This window comes from Haplochromis burtoni, unplaced genomic scaffold, assembly GCF_018398535.1.
Source record: "Haplochromis burtoni strain Fernald_Lab_line unplaced genomic scaffold, NCSU_Asbu1 Contig_676, whole genome shotgun sequence".
In the NCBI taxonomy this organism is placed as follows: domain Eukaryota; kingdom Metazoa; phylum Chordata; class Actinopteri; order Cichliformes; family Cichlidae; genus Haplochromis; species Haplochromis burtoni.
The window spans coordinates 175,083-194,673 of NW_024583037.1; the positions used below are offsets into that span (position 1 = coordinate 175,083).

Consider the following 19,591-nt stretch of genomic DNA (forward strand, 5'->3'; position numbering starts at 1 on the left):
ATCCTACAGAAATTACTCCGAGAGCGCATCAACGACTCATCGTTAGTAGGTCACGTAGGAACCCAGAACAACATCTAAAGAATTGCAGGCCTCACTTGTCTCAGTTAAGTTCAGATTTTAAGTAGAAAACCACTGCTGACCAAAAAGATCACAAAGGCTCGTCTCACATCCGACATAAACTAACAGAATTTCATAAAAAGATCATCATACCAACAGTCAAACGTGGTGGTGGTAGTGTGGTGGTCTGGGGTTGCTTTGCTGCTTCAGGACGACCTGCTGTAATTGATGGAACCATGAATTCTGCTCCAAGGACACTTGGATTATGAAGCAGGACAATCAACCAAAACACACCAGCAAATCCACCTCTGCATGCCTCAAAAAATGAAATTAAGGCTTTGGAGTGGCCTAATGAGTCCAGACTTAAGTCTGATTGAGATGCTTTGGCATGTGGCTAAATCAATTCTCCAAAGAAGAGTGGGACAAAGTTCCACAGCAGTGATGCAAAAGACTCATTACCAGTTATCACAAACACTTGACTGCTGTTCTTGCTGCCAAGAGTGGCACAGTTAGTTATTGAGTTTAGGGGACAGTTGCTTTTTCACAGGTAGGTCTGGATAACTGTGTCCCCTCAACAAATGAACTTGTCATTTAAAAACTGCACTTAGTATTCACTCAGGTTATCTAACCTTTAAATGTCTTTGATGATCTGAAACATGCAAGTGTGACCAATATTCAAAAACTATGAAATAAGGGAGCAGCACTGTAAATGTGAAGTGTATTGAATGTGTTTTACTAAAATCTTACTTCAAACTTAAGTTAGCAAATGTTTTAAAGGGAATCTATTCTGTTTACTCGCATTACCAGACCAGTGTTATCCAGGCAGTTAAATAGTGTAGCGATGTACTAATCACAGTTCGTAAGTAGTGCTTATTTTTCTCGAACTGTGACCTGATAAATGTATACTGTCTGAAACAAGTAATTTTAAAGTAAATGGAGTAAGATTTAATTTATATAGCATCTTTCAAAAATAAATATCTCAAAATTCTTCACAACCAAAATGCCAAAAACATATGAGCGAGAAGTTTAAAAAGATTAGTTCTGAGCTCATAGGTCACTGAGTCCACGGAGCTGAAGTTCCGAGCGAGAGAGCTCCAGAGTGTGGGAGTCTTTAGTTCTGAGCATCAGCAGGCTCTGGTCACATGACCTCAGGGACCTGCTGGGGTGTATGGATGTAAAAGTCACAACCAGAATCTGAAAATGTGTCCTGAAGTTAATGTGAGCCAGTGCAATGGTGTGAAAGGACCCTCCCACTTACGGTTGGCTGCCTCCTGCAAAGTGCAGTTACACATGTCCTTCATGATACAAACGTCCCAGTGACTTCTGCCGCCACACAGTCTTAAACTAGGGATGGTTGATGTGTGGCTGAGATGACATCGTATAGATCTGGGAGTAGAAAACAACCATCTGAAACGAAGTGTTTAGAACTCACTAAAGCCTTTGAAGGGATTAACTTGCACATATGGTGACCTCGTTATTTGAAACTACAAACTTTGATTTAGAGAAGAAAAGACAGCACATAATATTCTGCTTCAAGTCAAGTCTTCAAGTCTTGATTGTTTAAGGATGTTTATGTTATGTTTCCCGTTAGTCAGTTGAAGCCAAACTGTCGAGCTTGTTCCTGTAAAGTGAAGCTTACTGTGAGTCCAAACCAGAGGCCACCAGGCAAGGTAGGCAACTGCTGGGGGCCCTTGGCCCAGCAGACAACACATTTTTATAATTAACTGATGAAAGTTATGAAATTTAGATTCAAAGAAATTTGGACGGGGCACTAGAAGTTACGCTAAGTTGTACTGAACTGTACATTATTGTGCTGGATGTGCAGTCTGGTGTGCTTATTGTATTTTCTGTATTGTTAATGCAGACTTTGTGGTTTCATGGTGCTAAAATCTGTATTTTTTTCATCATGTAAAACTCTAAATGGACAGTGCAGCCACAGTGCACATTAGTTTAATCATCTGTATTGGAACTATTACATCACAGCTATCAAAAGAAAACAGTGAACACTATAGATTGAATGCTGTCTGTAGGCAGGAGCTCAACGTAGAGCTGCTATCCTTCCACACTGAAAGGAGTCAGTCGAGGGAGTTGAGATATAATTTAACTTGGACACCTCCTAGGCAAGTCGTCCTGGCCATGTCGCATGAGGAGGAGGCCACAGCACCCAGGACATGGAGAGATTAAATCTCTTAGCTGGCTTGGGAACTCTTCAATGTCCCCTTGGAAAAGCTGGAGGAGGTGGCTGGGGAGAAGGAGGACCTTTTTGCTTAGACTGCCACATCACAAGCTAGACTTGAATAAGTGGCAGAAGAAGTGGATAAATGGGCAGATGGTAAACACCCAAGAAGACCGTTCAGAAGTTGAATTTGAGGAATTCTGTAAAACGTTTTAATGTTATTAACATGTTGTTATGAGTACCTTATACTATATCCCTTACTATATCACTGACTTATTTTTCTGGCACCAGTAGCAAAAGAGAAAGATAAGGTGCTTACTCCAAAGACTGATAATGCCACAGTATTGTCCCACATTTAATGTATTATATCGTAAGTGCACTCTACTCCAAAGAGTCCTCCTTATGTTGTTATCCATGTTTCTTTTTTCGTTTCAGTTCAGTCAAAAAAATTGATATTATTTATTTATTTAAACATTTCTAACATAGAGACGATAAAGTCGGAGGTTGGAGGGGTCCCCTGTTAGTATGTGCTCTGGGCCCCAGCAGACTGTGGAATCACCACTGGTTCAGGTTCACCTCTGTGAAAGTTAACCACCTTCAAGGTGCAATTTTTTTTTTTTTTTGGTGTTTTACATGTGCTGGGCACATGCTTGTTGAAGCACTGGACAAGCTTCAATTGCAGCCACGTGGCCGAGGAACCCATCTCTCTCTCTCTCTCTCCCCCCAATCCATCCAAAACCAGTGAAGAGCAGCAGGTTTAGCGTTCCTCCTATAAGTCTGATCTGATTCAAACAATAAACACCAACATATTTTGTGGTTGATTCCTTTTATTTACTTTTGTAATTTCAGGTGCAATTGCAGAGGCTGCATACCAGCAGAGATGCTTGCAGCTTAAGATGTTAAAATGTGTTCCCAGCTGATATATAGAAAGGTTACAGCTCCTCCTTTCCCAGTCCACAAATTAAAAAGAAGCAAAGCAATTAAAGGTCATTAGGACTGCAGCTTCGGTACAGATGGAATCTGTGGATTTCAAATAGCACTAACAATGTTAGCATTTGAACTGTACTGAAACAACTTGTGAGCTTATACTAAGGAGGTGTTGTTAGTTTGATTATAGTAATGAGTTTTCTAGTTCTTAAGCAGCTTCTTAATGGCTTATTAAAGAAAAAATAGCCTAGAAGGAAGCAAAGAAGAGAGGCACATAAAACATTTATGGTGAAGTTATACTGTACATCATTAATTCCACTTTATGGTTCTGATATGGCATCTGGGAGCATTTTGCCCACACTCACATTCCCATAATAAGCCATGCATTTCACATTTTTATTATCTTTCTCCATGTGGTAACCGTTTTCTGTCTCTGTTTCTCTGTAAACTCCTTTACAGTTCATTTTCTTCCTGAGGATCGGAGCCTCCTCCATCTTCTTTGCGAGGAAATACTGAAGACCCTTCTGCTTCTTTTTTCTTTCTGTTTTCTGTTTTTGGCTTACAATGTGGTGAAATTAATGATCCCAGAAAGTCAGCCTTGACTAACCCATGAGTCATAATGATTGCATGCTATGAATTTATGTCAGAAAGGTTTATATTTTGGGGAGGCAACAAAGCATCTGAGGCGGATACTTAATTACTGCCACAACTATGCAGGTGGGCTGAAATTAAAAGTGCTCTTTATTAGTACTGAGTCCCTCCCTTAATAAAGCTGTTAATATATTCTCTGCAGGGGTGTCAGCAGGAATTTTGAGTCCCGACAAAGACGTTGCCAACCCCTGTGATGAGTTTTTCGGAAACCGGCTAACTCCAGTGTCATTTTCTGCACGTCTCTTGTCATATTTTCTGCGATCTTGCATATATCCCATTCACTTTAAAAGGATAAAACGTGCAGGCGAATGAGTTCATGCCTCCCTAACACCATATTTGAACAGCAGATGAAAGCAGGGAGAGGATAGTTAGTATGAAAGGGAGCTGGGATGGAGCCACGGCGCAGACATCTGGCTGGACTCGACTTCCCACAGGCTCCTCCAAACATTTCAGGTCCTCTGGTAAATCAGGAGCACTACAGCTGCACTGTGCATGACAGCAAGAAATCTGTTGTTTTGCCGAATGCTCGAGTCAACTAAATTCTTGGATGGTGGGCCTCCTCGTGTAAAAGCTGCAGTCACGCAGTGCTCTGTCAGGCCAAACTGTGGTCCAGGAGGAGGATAATACAGGGGTCCTCAGCAGAAAGACAAACTATTACATTATGGTGATGTTACACTCTGTGTGCTTTTGTTTTTGCATAAAACAAACAAGAACGTTTAGAGATAAGCAAGAATCGAACTGAAGAAATGTCTCAAGTGGTGTGTCTTTGGCCTTACTTAAAGGGGACCTTCCATGATTTTAAACAGCAAAAATCAGTAACAGTTGTCTAATCTTCCGTGACTCTCGGCGAGCTTTGAAGGCTTCTCGAAGTGATGTCATCTCAGACGAGAGTTTAGAAACCGCAGATACTGATCTTCGAACTGGACGTGAAGCTTTAAAGACGCGGGGCACTTATCAGGAAATGAGGGTCTGATGAGAGATGCTATCGAACTGTGTTATGGGAAGGGTTGGATCCAGCATCCAACATATCTCTGCCCCAGTTCTGACCTGTGCTAATCTGTCTCACGTGAGTCCTCCTTTAAATGTGTGCCAGGTAATTAGAAACGCCTTTATGAAGGTCCATAAAGATTATAATGTTCCGATTAAAAGGATTGCTTTATTAATCATTTTATTTTTGACAGCTGCTTTACAAAAAGAAAAAAAATAAATGTAAACTATGTCATAATTTTAACTTATGCCAAATACCTATGTAACTTAATTACAAAGATAAATAATTACGGTGGATCTATGGTGGCTCAGAGAGGAAAAATGCTGCCAATGCACATAAAACACAAAAGAAATAGGATTTTTTTTTTTTTGCAAAAGCTTAATAACAATAAAAATAATGATAATAATAATAATATAGAAAAAAATTAAGTGTTTCTGGGGACACAACTGCATGACCAGGACCAGACAGAAACCAAAACATGTGAAGGACATGGTTAAAAGAAATGTATCGTTCATTGATGTGGTGAGGAAGAAAAAGATGAAGGTAAAGTGTGTTTTAATCCCATGATCCATGTAATACTGTAGATACATGTTTGCTATTTGCCCTGTACTGTTAGCTTGTCAATTCCTCAGCTGGACTTGTAAAAGAACTGAGATTATGAATTCAGCCAAAGCAGCAGCCGGGAGAATTTCATAGTTTGATCCAGGAGTTGAAGATGTATCATGGCTGCTTTTGGACATATTTCAGGATGTCAGTGAGGCAGTTTGAAATCTTGTTCGCAGAGCTGGGACCACACCTGAGAGGCAGAGAAATGATTTCAGAGAGCCGATTGACCTGGAGCAGCATCTAGCTTTGTGCCTGAGGTAAAACTGTATTATTTTACCATTTCTATATCTCTGCATCATCGCATAGTCCTGTGCACACTTTGAGCTATGAGCACGCTTGTTACAAAATACATCAATCTGATTGGTCAGAAAATCAGAACAATTTAGCTTGGTTTAAAAAAAAAAAAAAAGTATTGCTGTATTACTGTAAGGCCTTTACCTTTACATTGAGGCAACTCTTGTTGACATTTTGCATTAAGAATAGGCAAGTCCAAAAAATCTTTTTAATGCACGAAATATTTGCACAGCCTTTCCAGACAATTCTTTTCTTGTAATTACTTTTTTTTTAAACAGAATTTTTGGCATTTTTCGGCCTCCATACTAAGTGGCTGCCCTGTTGTGACATACCTTTCGTGTCCAGACAGCAGTTTATCCGGGACATTGCAAAGACCTATAGGATTCCCCTGGTTCTTCACCGTGAGGGCAGAACGGTAGTCGGGCAGCTCAGGTTTCAGGGGCCTCCTCTTGTTCTTTAATGGGGCCGAGTTACGTGGAGGAGGTGCAGCAGGAGGAGGAGGAGGGAAGCAGGAGCCTGCAGGAGTCGCAGACCTCTCTTTCTTTTGTGCTCTCGTTCGGGACCCCAACACATGGGGTCAACGCGGGCTGAATGGCTTCATAGTGAAAGCTGCCTCGGACGCAGACGGTCGGCGTGAGAGAGCGAGCGCGCGCGCGCTAATTAGAAAAACGTGGTGAAGCAATTAAGCGCGAGGAGAGAAGCAGCGCGCCGATTGTAGTGCATAAGGTGAGTGTTTGGCCTCGAGAAAAGTTAGTGTCGTTTGGTTTTCCTTTTGGAGCTTAGCTGAAGCCGACTGTGGGTTGTTTGTTTTTGTTTTTGGTACCCGAGAAGTTTGTTTATTATTTATTTTAAAGAGCAGGGTTTAGTCTAAATATACTGAGTAGGTCCGCGTGGCGAGTTCTGAAGCTGTGCGTGCCGGAGTGTCAGTGGTGAGTCTTCCTATATTCGTCAGTTTTTAAACTAAGGGGAAAAATTTAACACATGGAGACTTTGAATAACGTCACCATTGGTGCGGCTCGCAACATTGTGAGATCACACAGTGCAAGGAAAAAAGTTATTATATGTAAATAGAAGCTTTTTTTTAAGGGAGCAGTTCATGTGCTAATGGCTGTTTTGAACTTTCAGAAGTCAGACTCTGAACTTGATGGCTTCATCTTCTAAGAAGAAGAGGATTCTTGTTTCGCCACTGAAGCTTGGCAGGACTTAGTTTTCCTCCAGGAATGCCACAATTTCCAAAACAATTCAGTCTGACTCAGCAAAGCGTATTCGAAGCCTTCAACAGCTCCACCAAGGAGCTTTTAAACTTCCTTCCAGCTACACAAACCGACATCAATCATGTGCATTGACTCCATTTTCCACTTTAGATTTAATTTTTGTCCCTGCTCTCCTCAAAGTCAAACTATTGTAGACGGCAAAAAAAAAGATGTGATTTGCATTTGCAGATGCTGGATGGTTCTCCTCCTGCTGCTCGGATTGTATCAGGAGTCCATGTGCCCTCTGTCTGCTCCCTGAACCCTAAGAATCCCAGCTTTCTGCTTTTGGTTAGGCAGGAATGTTAACTTTCCCTTTGTCCAGATCCTTTCCCCAAAAAACTCTCCACAACCCACCCCACTCATAACTCCTGGAGAGCATAGTGACTCCTGAAGCAGAAAAGGGTTTAAACCACATGAGCAAATAAGCTACTGTTTTTGTTGTTGTTGTTGTTTGTATTTTTTTTTTTTTAAAGCCGTCTTCAGTGCATTTGTGAGTCTGCACAAAATGCTCAAATTTACTCGAGCCAGATGCATGTTTGTCTTAGTCAAATGTATAGCTGAAAGGCGAATGTTTGGTTTCCTTGGTGTCTTTATCTGGAGGGGAGGGCAGTTTTACAGTGTGTTAACAAGGGGTGCTGTAAAGCCCCCTGAGATGAGTAAATTCTGTGCGTTTGCTGCTGTCTCAACTTATTTTTTTTCCCCCTCCCTGCTTCTTTTAGCTCAGCACCTCTAGAAACTCTTAATGGACCCTGAGCATTAGCACGAGCTGAACTCCCTTCTGGAGCAGTCCTGTGCAAAGTGAACAACAGCTGGAAACTCAAAACTATTCTGAGCCCGTGGCACAAAATTGCATTCCTCCTCTTTTTTTCTCTTCTTTTCTTCTTTTTTTTTTTAATGTCACCATAGCTGTGATGACACAGTAAATTTTTCTTGTCATTCACCAAACACTCAGCAAAACTCACACATTTGTTTTCTGCAGCTTATTTTTCTTGAGGGGGAGTATGGGATGTTAGGAGATGGTGCAAGAGCACGCAAAGCATATTTATAAAAAAAAAAGTTTTTAAATGTGTGGACTTGTTTGGCATGTCTGCTTCGCCTTCGTAAATTCTGCTGGCAAGGTCACTGGCTTTTTCCAGGTGCTTGTTCAGGTGACTGATAAGCTTGGTTAGAAACTGATAGCAGGAATTCAGTGAGGTCAAACTGAAATCTCGGCTTCTGGATTCTTGTTTTGTCTTTTCTTCTTCTTTTAATTAAAGGTTTTTCCTAATTACACTGAGATTAGATGTCCATTATTGGTCAGCCTGCTCGTGCCTTTCATTGCTTGAGAGATGCTTTTGGTCTGTGTGCGGTATTCTTTATATCAGGTCATGTCCTCAATACACACTTAGGCCAAACTGTTGCAATGCAAGAACAAGTTTCAGTGGAGGAAACCAAAGGCAGTGCTGCCCTGGGGGCGGAGGTTTAAAGGGATAAGTCTGCCTTGCTGAATGAATGCCAGAAAGAGGCTTTTAAATTTTAGCAGCAGCCTTTTCTCTCCTCCTCTTGGCTAATGTGCCATCTAAAGGTGGATTTTGTAACACTGCGTTGAGGGTAAAATGGATATCACCAGGCAACTGGACTTGTCTGTTGTTTTTTTTGTTTTTTGTCTCTTTTGTCAGCTTTAGAAAACCAAGTGTACATTTCCCAGGGATGTGAGTGTGATGCCCCTTCTTTAGTAGATGAAGCTTGTAATTTTTTGTTTTCAAAATGTAATTCTAGATTCAGGGCGACGCTGTTGCAGTTCGAAATCTGAGGGGATGATTTCAGGGACCTACTGTCTGGAAGTTTTCATAGCTTTGGTGTGGCTTAGTCTCGTGAGACTAAGGCCTTGTTATTTTTTTTTTTTTTTTTTTTTTTGTGGGATATTTTTCCATTACGCAGGTCAGGCTCGGGCAAGTCACTCTAACCATTTTTCAGCGTCAGAGGGTGCCAGGGTTGGAAAAGAAGAATTTCAGAGGACTGGATGATGAACAATGCGTTTGAGTGTCAAAGGCTAATCTGAGGAGACAAGCCTACAGATGCCTGTAATGGCTAAAGGCTGATGCTGTTGCAATGAGTCATGAAATGCTGCTTATTTTCTTTGCTACACCCTGTGGTCTAAAAGCGTAATTGTAAAGATGAGCAGTTCATAGAGTCCCTTTTTCTCATCCTCCTCCCCCTCTGTGTTGGTTTCAATCAAATGGGTTTTGAAATAAAGTTATGGTGGCATTTCTCTTTTACAGTGTATCTGGTGCCTTGTTTGGTTAAAGAATACCCTCATCACAGACTAGACTGATCCAGGATGTGTTTTGAAACTGAGTTCAGTCAGGCTTTAGCCAGAATTGGAGGGGAAAAGCACAAAGCTAATCTTATCTTGATCAGTTATTAAACTGCTACATCAACTCTAAATTTTATTTCCAGCTGGCTGCTAAAGCTTACAGCCACTGCTGTAAGACTTTTTGCACATTACTTTTTGAGTATTTGCCACACTTGAAGGAATTTAAAAGAATAGTTTCTGGTGCAGAGTTGGAGAGCAAATTCCTAGATCTAGTCACTGCTATAATATCATAATTCCTGCAGCCTGGAGCCACAGCAGGTCTCCTCAGAGCTAGCTGCAACTTGCCAGTTGCCTCTTTGATTCTGATTAAGCATCTCTAGCTTGGCGTGGCAGTGAGGTGTAGGAATGTTGGTTCTCGAAAATGCTGCTAGGGACTAGTGCACTCTGACCAACAAGACTGATTCGCATTTAAAGACCTGTGTGTCTGACCTGGGTTTAAACCACCTGTATGGGCCTCGTGTTACTTGATACCAAATGTGTGGCTTTTGTTTATCTATTTATTTTTTAAGATTTGTTGTGGAGACTTTCTTGGAATACCTGCATTTCCAAATGCATGGTTTTAATCTCCTTTTGGGTGTGAAAGCTTATCATTTGGTTTCTTCTAGTGACTTTCGGTTGAAGTAATGCTTAAATATTTAACTTAATTGAATAAGAGCTCAAAATGTTTATTTTCTGTACATACAGAGGTCCTTCCAAGGTTGTTTAAAGTCATCACACTGATTGAATGTTTTGTTTTTGTCCCCCCCTGAAGCAGAAAAGGGTTTAAACCACATGAGCACTCCCCCCCCCCCCCCCCTCCCCCCCCCCCCCCCCCCCCAGCATACAAAACATCTGCTGTGGGCACTCAACAAGGTGTGTTCTGTGGATCAGCCTATAATTATTCAGCTAATTGTTTCATACTTAATGATAAACATCTGCTGTATGACCATCTGTCCACAAAGGCTTCTTTTAGTTGCTGTGATCCTAAAATAAGACATGCACAAACCTCACGGATTCACAGGCTGCTGTTCTTGCTCACTTTGATTTTTATGAATGCAAAACGAAGTTTTCCCATCACTTCTCAGTCTCATGCTTTTGTTTTGAACCCAGAGCTAACTTAGTGGTCCGATCACCTTGGCACCATGAGTTGGAGCTTTCTAACCCGTCTGCTGGATGAGATATCCAACCACTCCACCTTCGTGGGGAAGGTCTGGCTGACTGTGCTCATCATCTTCCGCATTGTGCTGACGGCCGTTGGCGGCGAAACCATCTACTATGATGAACAGAGCAAATTTGTCTGCAACACACAGCAGCCTGGTTGTGAGAACGTGTGCTATGATGCATTTGCGCCGCTCTCACATGTCAGATTCTGGATCTTCCAGGTGAGCTCTAGCAAAAGAAGGCTGTCGGTGTTTATTTTACTCACACAAAACAGTACTGTTAATATCAACATGCATACATTTACCTCCAGGTGATCATGATCACCACCCCAACCATAATGTACCTTGGATTTGCCATGCACAAGATCGCCCGCATGGAAGAGACGGACTTTCGGCCGGGCCCAAAGCGGAAGAAGAGAATACCAATCATCAAACGTGGGGCTGCGAGGGACTATGAAGAGGTAGAGGACAACGGAGAAGAAGACCCAATGATTGCTGAAGAGATTGAACCAGAAAAGACAGACAAAGCAGAACAAAGTAGGGCAGCAGTACGTCTTTCACAAAGCATCTTTAATGTTCTAATAGATTACAACCCCTACTTGATACTAAGTTGGCTTCTAATGTTTCTGTTTTCAAGGCTCAGAGAAAAAACATGATGGTCGCCGGCGGATCTTGCGTGACGGCCTGATGAAAGTCTATGTGTGCCAACTGCTGTGGCGCTCTGCCTTTGAGGTGGCCTTCCTTTTTGGGCAGTATATTCTTTACGGCTTCGAGGTGATTCCCTCCTACGTCTGCACTCGTTCTCCGTGCCCGCACACGGTGGACTGCTTTGTTTCCCGTCCCACAGAGAAGACGATCTTCCTTCTGGTGATGTACGTTGTGTCCTTTCTCTGCCTTCTCCTCACCATCCTGGAAATCATCCATTTGGGTATCGGCAGCATCCGTGACACTTTCCGCAGGCGGGCCACCCTCAACACACGCACCTCCCGTCCACCGGCCTCACGCTCCATGCCTACAGCTCCACCAGGATACCACGCCACCATGAAAAAGGAGAAAATGAAAGAGCTGAGGGACTTGCCAATGGGTGATTCTGGGCGAGAGAGTATTGGGGATGAGGGTCCCTCGTCCAGGGAGCTGGAGCGGTTGAGAAGACACCTGAGGCTGGCCCAGCAGCACCTGGACCTCGCCTACCAGGTGGATGAAGGAAGTCCTTCACGCAGCAGCAGCCCAGAGGTTAACACAGCTGCACAGACTGCTGCAGAGCAGAACCGTCTCAATTTTGCCCAGGAGAAGCAAGGAGAGGCGAGCGAGAAAGGTAAAGAAGACGCTCGGACCTCCATTCGACACACTGAATTTGACACAGATGAACCAGGAGGTAGAGTTCAGCCTTCAATAATCAAAACCAAATCATTTATTTATATAAAAAGCCAAACATTCAGCTAAATGTGGTTCAGGTTTCTCAAAAGTAAGAGTTTGCCACTCTTCTGTTTTGTATAACTGTAAATTAACATCATTTGGGTTTTGGACTGTTAAAAATTGAAGAAAATTATTTGCAGCTCTAAACCATGGAGAAAATATTTAGAAGAGGAGTATTGCCAGCATATAAAAGTACTTTTTCTATAAATAAATTAGGGCTGGAAGATGTGATTAATCAGCTAAAATCATAGACTCTGTGAAACATGTAGCCACAGTGACCTCACCCACTGGTTTGTGGGTTTGCATTTTGAAGCCTCAACTTTAGCTTTATGGCTGCTGCCATCTTGCTTGTCTTAAGACTGAAGTGACCATATTTGGGCAAGATGGTGGAGTGCTAAGGTATTAGCTAATGCTAGAGAGTTTGGTTGGAAAGCTGCACATGGAATCCAGTGGTGCATTGCCCAGTCCGGGTTAGCTTCTAAGTGACCTAGAGATACAATATTAGATTTTAACTTGGCAGACTGAAGCACAAATTATAACAGGTTGCGAGTACAGTTAACTGTACAAAGTAATTATTTACCAGGTGATTGCATCATTATGATGATGATGGCTGCCGACTACAGCAGTCTTCTTCCACCAAAGTGGTATTAAAACAATTAAGTAGTCCTATCATGACTTGGAATAGTGTGTGGGTTTTTTTTTTAAATGGGCCTCAAGTGGCCATTAGAGGAACTGCAGTTATAGAGATCCAACCCTTCATTGTTGGCTTTCCATCATTTAGTAGTTTGAAATTTTGTCCAGTCAGCACTCTAAAATTCAAGGATGGCACTAACCTTAATATTTGGTACATGGAAACCAGAGAAGAATATTGAATCTTTCTACTTCCAGCCGATTATGTAAATACAGGCTTAACTTTGGACTTTATGTCAGATTTTTATTTATTTTTTGTGGTTTATTTCCTACTTTGGTTTGACCTAAAAACATCAGAAAAAATCTCAGTTTTAAGTGAACATGCATGCTTAATAATCTCTGGTCTCTTTATCTTCTAGGGATACATGCCTGAGCGTGCTTCCTGCCTCAAATGTCTGTCCTTTCATTCCTACTGGCCTTAAACACATGGGGGAAGCACATATGGGAATGCAGTCAGACCACTGAGGGAGACCAAAGTGTGTGTAATATGTGTGCGTGTGTTTGTGTGTGGGGATGAGAGAAATGTGCCTTTCAGTATTAGAGGTCAGTTGAAAACAAAGAAATGCTGACTGAGCGGTGTTGTGACAAATGGTTAATTTCCACGACTCTAAACTTGAAAGCTTGCCGACCTACATCCAAACTTTGACTGTGCCTTTGGCTAGACCTCGTCTACCCCATGTTCTTTCGTCATCTCTGTGTTTTGTTGCATTGCAATAACCTGTCCATTATAAGACCACGCAAGGATTATTGTAAGCTTCAGCTGAGTGTATTTTTTTTATTTTTAATTTTTTGTTTGGTTCACAAGAGAGAGGCTTTTATTTTTTATTAATGTTTCTGAATGTTGATGTCTCACTTGGTTGAAGCTTATTGGTCTCAAATCTTAAACATGACCTTGCGTTATGTAATGTTTTTGAGTATGTGCAGAAGCTTGTTAAGTGGGGCTTAACCTGTAACTGGATGAGTCATCTTTAATTTAAATGTTGGGAATTATTGGTGTATTAGCCAGAAGTCATTCCACTTCAGAAATGTTTGACAGAAAGATTTTTTTTTTTTTCTATTTCTTTTCGAAGCCTATTTACCCAAATCAGCCAAAAATATTTACCTGGGAAATGCTTGAATTCTTAATCAACAGGAACCGTTCCACACATTTCCAACAATCATCTTTGTACAATCATTTTACCGGCCTTTATTTAAATTTTTTTTTTTTTTGACCAAACGTTGTAGGCTAGTGACATTTGTGTAGAAGGAAGTGTTGTCATGCAAATACCACCTCAGCATTTCAATGTTAATCCTTTCCTAAATTATGTTCTAAAACAAATATTTAGTGTTCGTTGGGGCAGAAAGTTGGAAAATAAATTCACTTTTTGTGGTTTTTCATGCTAACTGGCTAGAAACATCTGTTTTCTGGGGCACTGTCAAACATGTAATTCCACCCTTGTCTTTACAAATTTACATTCTTCTTTAGTGAGACATATTTTCCGTCCTTGACATGCAACCTCTTTCTCCTTCTCCTTCGTGCTGAAACACGGATACCTTTGTGCATCCCGGGAAAGAAGGAGGAAGAAAAGCCAAGCTGAGGAAAGGATGACAGTTTGCTGACGCACAGCCTGGTGCCATGTAAACATGTAATCTTCAACTCACCGTGAGATTCCTTCCTTTTTTTTTTTTTTTTTTTTTTTTTTTTGTGTTCAGTAGCTTTCAGTATTCATACAGTTGAAACATTTTCATAGTTGGTTTTATATCCTGGAGAACAAAGTGCGGATTGCCACAGAACTGTTGCTGTATTCTTATAATCATCTCACTTCCAGTTTTGCTACTTATTTCGAGGTACGACATTCAATTTTTGAGTATAGTACTTTTTTTTTCTATTGCAAGTTTTGTAGTTATTGTAACTGTAGAGATTATTTTGTCTTCAGAGTAAATAAATATATTTGAAATGGTTTACTCCTGTCCTTTGATTTTTTTTTTTTGAAAATAATTGTTTAAACCTGTGGTTGAATTGCAGTCTGCTCAATATGTATTAACATGTTAATTTATCAATTAAAATGAAAATTTATTGGATTGTAAAAACGAGTGACATCTGTTAGTTACCCTGACATCTACAGGGTCAGTCATACTGTTTAAGGTAAAATGATGGGTTTTAAAGTAGGCCTACTATGCCCTCCAGAGGAATAATCAAGTAGTGGTTAAAAGGGGTTTAAATGAGCTCAAACTATTTCACTATGTCACTTTGGTTTATAATAATAATAATCTTTCAGTAGCCCAATAAGGGAAGAACCCAATTTTCCCCTTGATTTAGTTGTTAAAGTGGTCATTTCCTTATTGATGATGAGGGGAGGGGGTTCTGGATTAATTCAGCAAGCAAAGCAAACATATCGACCAAGTCCTCATCAGGTATGAATTGAGTTTTAAGCAATGTATCTAAAATGCCAAATTTATGCATACATATCCAAAAAAATTGGTATAGCAAATATGCGACTCTAAGTTATGTGGAAAGGAACAGATGTATAGAACTCAATAGATAAATTAAACACGGAAATTTTAACAGAAATTTTAAGTTGATCATGTCATTGGCCATTTTTACAATGTTCAATTTATTTAATTTATGTCAGGACTTTAATTGATGGTTAAAGTGTTCCTAGAAAAAGTATCTTAAATTTTATTGACTTTAATTTTTAGCACATGTAGAACTATATCTTACACTTCCTTGTATGACTGTGTGTTGAATATTGATGTGAGGTACACTAAGCAGTACCAGTGAAAGGGTGAAAACAACACATTAAACAAACAAAACCCGCTAAATAACACTTTAATCAAGGTTAACATATAAAGTACAATCTGTTTTGATGCTTATGTAGCACACACCCAAACTAGAGAACAATCAGGACAGAATTGTAAGTGAATAAGACAAAATCAAGTTTAATAAGGGCAGTAATCAAATTTCAACTGTGACTTGTAAGTAAACTGAAATCTTTTATTTGGGTGAACTGGCCTTTAAGGTCTGATGTTTAGATACATGTACACTCTTCAGGTATAATGTTAGGCAAGGTCTCATACTTGAATGAGTATCCACCATCAGATGTTGTGGTGATCCTCAGGGACCTCATGGTCCCCGGGACGGGAGCGCAACACTGAGTGATCCCCAACATTGCAGTGGTTAGATCCCCACCCGAGCAGTTTCCGTGACAGTAGTAAAACGTCAGCACTTTCGGATGGACGATCCAGTTGTCCCACCCCAGCTCCTCAAAGCTGATGTCGATCTCTGCTCGGTGGCAGTCGCTGTGTAGAGGCCTTTCCTGAGAGGGCCGCTGCAGAAGATAGATGGCAGAGGGAGACCAAGGAATGGTCACTGCTGCATTGCGGGGTGACCGGGAAGGTCCACGAGGTTGAACATGGAGGTGAAGAAAGGGTATCTTGTCTGGTTCTCCCGCGTGGCACTGACAGGCTGGACAGTGGACCTGAAGAAGAAAGGGGCCTTCGGCGACAAGGGCCAGCAGGTTCTGATCCAGATGGTAGGTGGTCCATCCATCAGAGCTTGAATTTGATGGAGCCTCCGCTGCCTGGAGTCGTTCTAGTGCTGTGGTTACAATGAAAAGCTGGGCGGAGGAGTTAGCTGTGACTGCTTCGCCTGCAAAGAACCAGAAGTGGGCTGATGTGACTACAGTGTCCTGGCTGTTGATGGAGGGCTGGAAGTAATATGTCATATGTCTGTTTGTAGTTTCTCCCTGAGCTGAGTCCGATTTGGTGCAGTCTACAGGGAGACATCAGATTAAAAAAACAAACAAACATCTGTTAGCCTACTTAACATTTTCTTTCATCTCTAAGCACAAAGTGAAATTCTTCACAGTGAACAGCGGTGATGAAGATGTGTACATCACAGCACAGTCACTTAAGAAGGCACTTGGCTGAGTGATGAAACGTTTCTCCCACTGAAAACGCTACGTCCAGATGAACAGAACCAACTTTTGGTGATTTACTTACCTGGATGATTGAGCATGCATCAGGACACTGACAGGTATGATTACTAATTTGGATCCAGCATGAACTTCTTTCAACCTGAGAGGACACTAACAAGTTTATTTCAGCCCAGTATAAGGTTATTCTTTGACAGTTAAGTTACGTAAACCCCAAATTACACATGCCCCATCTACACACATTTATTAAAAAAATTGTTTTCTACTTGCCTTTTATTATTTAAAAAACTGCATTGTGTTGGCTTTGTTTCTTTCCTACATGTAGTTAATGTGTCTAAACATGAGTTAAGTTTATAAAAATTAGGTGTTGCAGATAAAGTACACATCTCTGCCAGTTTACTGCAACATAAATATAAGTAAGGCTGCATTACAATATGCAGCACTGAAATTTAAGCATTGTCACCACCTAGGAGGTTGTGTTTTTAGTAGTGTTTGTGTGCATGCATGCCATTATGTTTGTAAAAACAATGGCTCAAACAGTTGAATGAATTCTGATAAAACTTTGCAGGAGTGTAAAGTGGGATCATGTTAACAATCCATTAAAATTTGGCTTAAATGCACCATTGTCTTCAAGGTCAGCTTAATGATTTATTGGTTGAAAATTGATAAAAAGCCTTATGACTTGATAACTATGATTCTTACAAGTGTGGTGTGTCAACATATACCTCTCATAGACCTCTCCTTTAAGGTCAAGTTTGATTGATCTGAAGGTCAAAGTGTTAATAATGCTAACAAGAACCATTTAAAATGACAAGAGGTTTTCACTCTGACCACACTTACTGATATGATACTATGGTAAGTACTGTAAGAAATACCGTCCAGGGAGTGAGCCACCTCGGCAGACAGCACTTCAGGGCGAGTGCCATTAGTTCCATTACATTTTAGAGAAGGCAAATATATTTAAAACTAATGTCTCTGAGGTTGCAACTCACACTATAACAGTGATGGATAAACAGCACTGGCAAACTTTCCCCCCCCCAAAAATCCCATATTTATTAATGGAAACTTTAGAGCCAACAATCCGTTTCACCCTTTTTTTGAGGTGTTCTATTTTATTTTCAATTAGACAAGAATTATCATTAAAGGTGATCAGGTGTGTTCAAAGGTTACCAAAATAAATCGTCTTTTAATTCACATACAAAGAGTGATATAACATAAAGCTTGAGGAACTTCAGTGAAGGTGATGAATATCAGTAGATCAGGTTAATTTTAAACAACTTACTTTTGTGTGTATTTTGTGAGTTTTTGAAACTTTTATACACTCTATGTTGGTTGTAACCGAGAGTGTATAAAAGACAGATGGTGCTGCCACCATGGGGTGAAAAGAGAACATTACACATTGATTCTGTTTGGCAGCGGGCCAGAACTAATACGTTTTAAGGAAGGAGCGAGGGGTCATATAAAATCTGATTTAGTGCCATGATTAGCCCGGGACAGACTTTGGACATCGCCCTGTCTAAGGACATAAAGACTAAATCACATATCTGTCTACCTAACTATTAATTGTTTTATTTGGAACATGTAAATATACCTAAAATAGCAGAATACATTGTCTGAGAAGCTTCTTCAGTTCTCCTCAGAAGTGAAGAAGCTTCTCGGATGAGAGGTGAAACGTCTTCAAACAACTTAAAGATGTCCAGATGCTTTTCTTTCCAAGCTCCTTAGAGAGCAGAATACATTGTAAATAGGAAAATAAAACAAAGTTAATATGCTGAGTTGTTGTGAATGTCTCTATATTTTACACAATTTAGATGCTTGGAAAGGAGTAGGATGAAGTTTACACTTATTTGATCCCACCACCCTTAATACTATTACATAATTTTGATTATTCAGTGTATCTTATTATCTTACTACCTGGCATTTAGATAGATGCAATTCTGCTGCGCATCATTTTGTTTTTACTACTAATACAAATGTATATTAATGGATGTTAAAAGAAGTAAAAAATATGTATAACCATCTATAATATACAAATACTAAACTTTGCAAGGAAATTTTGCAGAAAAATTTTGCAAATAATGGCATCCTTATGGTTTTCATTTAGAATAAGATCTATTAAAACTTAAAGTCAAAATGTATCCGTATACTGTTTTATTTGTAAGAGTAAGAGGACATTTGACCTGTTGATCGATTTAAAGACCCGTGTGGAGTTTTAGACTCACTCCACTCAAACAGATAAGTGCAAAAGAATTTCTCACCTGAACCCGGGAACAGAATTATTTGCGATGATTCCTGGTTCGGACGGGTTTGAGGATTAACCCAAGATGTTCTGCTTGTCCTGTGGGCCCTCTGGTGCAGGTGCCTCGTATCAGGAGGTACCCTGTCTGCATCGGGACCTTGCAGCGTGCTCAGAGGGGGTTCTTCGAGCCCGAGACCTTCCAGAACCCGTACTTTGAACCAGGATAGCACAGCCCCACGGGACAGCTCCTCACCCATGCAAGCTTGAATTATACCATGGATGCAAAGAGGACCCAGGATGAGGACAGTACAGGACACCATGACTATATATCTTGAAACTCTTGATGAGAGGGGAAAAAAAAAATCCTTAAAGTAGGCGCAACTATTTTTACAGCTTCAGAGTCTGCCTTGTTTGTCTGGTTACCTCTAGAAAATGGATTCCCTCCTGTTGCTTTCCCTGTTTTCTAACATATTTGTTTTGTCTCTGCGTGCTATCTGCCTCTGAGGGAAGTCTGTGAAGTAAAGCATTCTGCTGGTGAAACAAATGGAAGATAAAGAGTGACCTTGACGGATTGGATGTTACACATAGTAACAGGGGAATGTGTCTCTGTCTGCTTCTTTGTCCTACTCAGTTGTTTCTGGGTAGATTGGTTTACTTTAATCTTCAGCATACAGATAAAAACATATAAATGCCACAAATATATAAACTTCTCCTTTTTTATTTGATGTGAATTAAATTTAGGCATCTGTCAAGACATTCCTCCTCTCAGATTTCTGTATACTTCCATGTTACACACACACACACACACACACACACACACACACACACACACACACACACACACACACACACACACACACACACACACTTTGAAATGATAGGAAG

The 19,591-nt window shown here is 40.6% G+C and overlaps 2 protein-coding genes and 1 long non-coding RNA gene across 8 annotated transcripts; 1 reads left to right on the forward strand and 2 right to left on the reverse strand.

Moving 5' to 3' along the window:
* Nucleotides 1-5,337: 5,337 nt before the first annotated feature.
* Nucleotides 5,338-6,138, reverse strand: LOC102293665. The gene is made up of 2 exons (XR_317574.2): nucleotides 6,032-6,138; nucleotides 5,338-5,595 (listed from the first exon to the last, which is right to left on the reverse strand). It is a non-coding gene; the product is annotated as an uncharacterized LOC102293665 (long non-coding RNA).
* A 61-nt stretch (nucleotides 6,139-6,199) lies between these two features.
* On the forward strand, nucleotides 6,200-14,242 carry LOC102293382 (gap junction gamma-1 protein). Of its 4 annotated transcripts, none has more exons than XM_005949765.3 (5): nucleotides 6,200-6,425; nucleotides 10,398-10,669; nucleotides 10,759-10,984; nucleotides 11,085-11,822; nucleotides 12,913-14,242. In XM_005949765.3, the coding sequence occupies exons 2-5, from the start codon at nucleotides 10,430-10,432 to the stop codon at nucleotides 12,924-12,926; spliced, it is 1,218 nt and encodes a 405-aa protein (XP_005949827.1). In that variant the 5' UTR covers nucleotides 6,200-6,425; nucleotides 10,398-10,429; the 3' UTR covers nucleotides 12,927-14,242. The 4 variants fall into 4 exon arrangements, with proteins under 4 accessions (XP_005949827.1, XP_014185590.1, XP_014185589.1 ...); XM_014330104.2 differs by having other exon boundaries at nucleotides 11,085-11,762; XM_014330103.2 differs by lacking the exon at nucleotides 6,200-6,425 and adding an exon at nucleotides 6,511-6,628.
* A 1,103-nt stretch (nucleotides 14,243-15,345) lies between these two features.
* On the reverse strand, nucleotides 15,346-19,231 carry inha (inhibin subunit alpha). Of its 3 annotated transcripts, XM_005949767.2 has the most exons (3): nucleotides 19,130-19,213; nucleotides 18,726-19,045; nucleotides 15,346-16,304 (listed from the first exon to the last, which is right to left on the reverse strand). In XM_005949767.2, the coding sequence occupies exons 2-3, from the start codon at nucleotides 19,024-19,026 to the stop codon at nucleotides 15,562-15,564; spliced, it is 1,044 nt and encodes a 347-aa protein (XP_005949829.1). In that variant the 5' UTR covers nucleotides 19,027-19,045; nucleotides 19,130-19,213; the 3' UTR covers nucleotides 15,346-15,561. The 3 variants fall into 3 exon arrangements, with proteins under 3 accessions (XP_005949829.1, XP_005949830.1, XP_005949828.1); XM_005949768.2 differs by having other exon boundaries at nucleotides 15,346-16,181; nucleotides 18,726-19,231; XM_005949766.3 differs by having other exon boundaries at nucleotides 18,726-19,229.
* Between the last annotated feature and the right edge of the window lie 360 nt (nucleotides 19,232-19,591).

What these genes read in the sequence shown, in the direction of transcription:
- inha (XM_005949766.3), bottom strand. Translation starts at nt 19,026, where the DNA reads ATGGTGTCCTGTACTGTCCTCATCCTGGGTCCTCTTTGCATCCATGGT. An exon ending in AATTCTGTTCCCGGGTTCAG is followed by an intron (nt 16,305 to 18,725) that starts GTGAGAAATTCT and finishes GTCTCCCTGTAG; the next exon opens with ACTGCACCAAATCGGACTCA.
- LOC102293382 (XM_005949765.3), top strand. Translation starts at nt 10,430, where the DNA reads ATGAGTTGGAGCTTTCTAACCCGTCTGCTGGATGAGATATCCAACCAC. An exon ending in TCAGATTCTGGATCTTCCAG is followed by an intron (nt 10,670 to 10,758) that starts GTGAGCTCTAGC and finishes ATTTACCTCCAG; the next exon opens with GTGATCATGATCACCACCCC. An exon ending in GACAGACAAAGCAGAACAAA is followed by an intron (nt 10,985 to 11,084) that starts GTAGGGCAGCAG and finishes TCTGTTTTCAAG; the next exon opens with GCTCAGAGAAAAAACATGAT.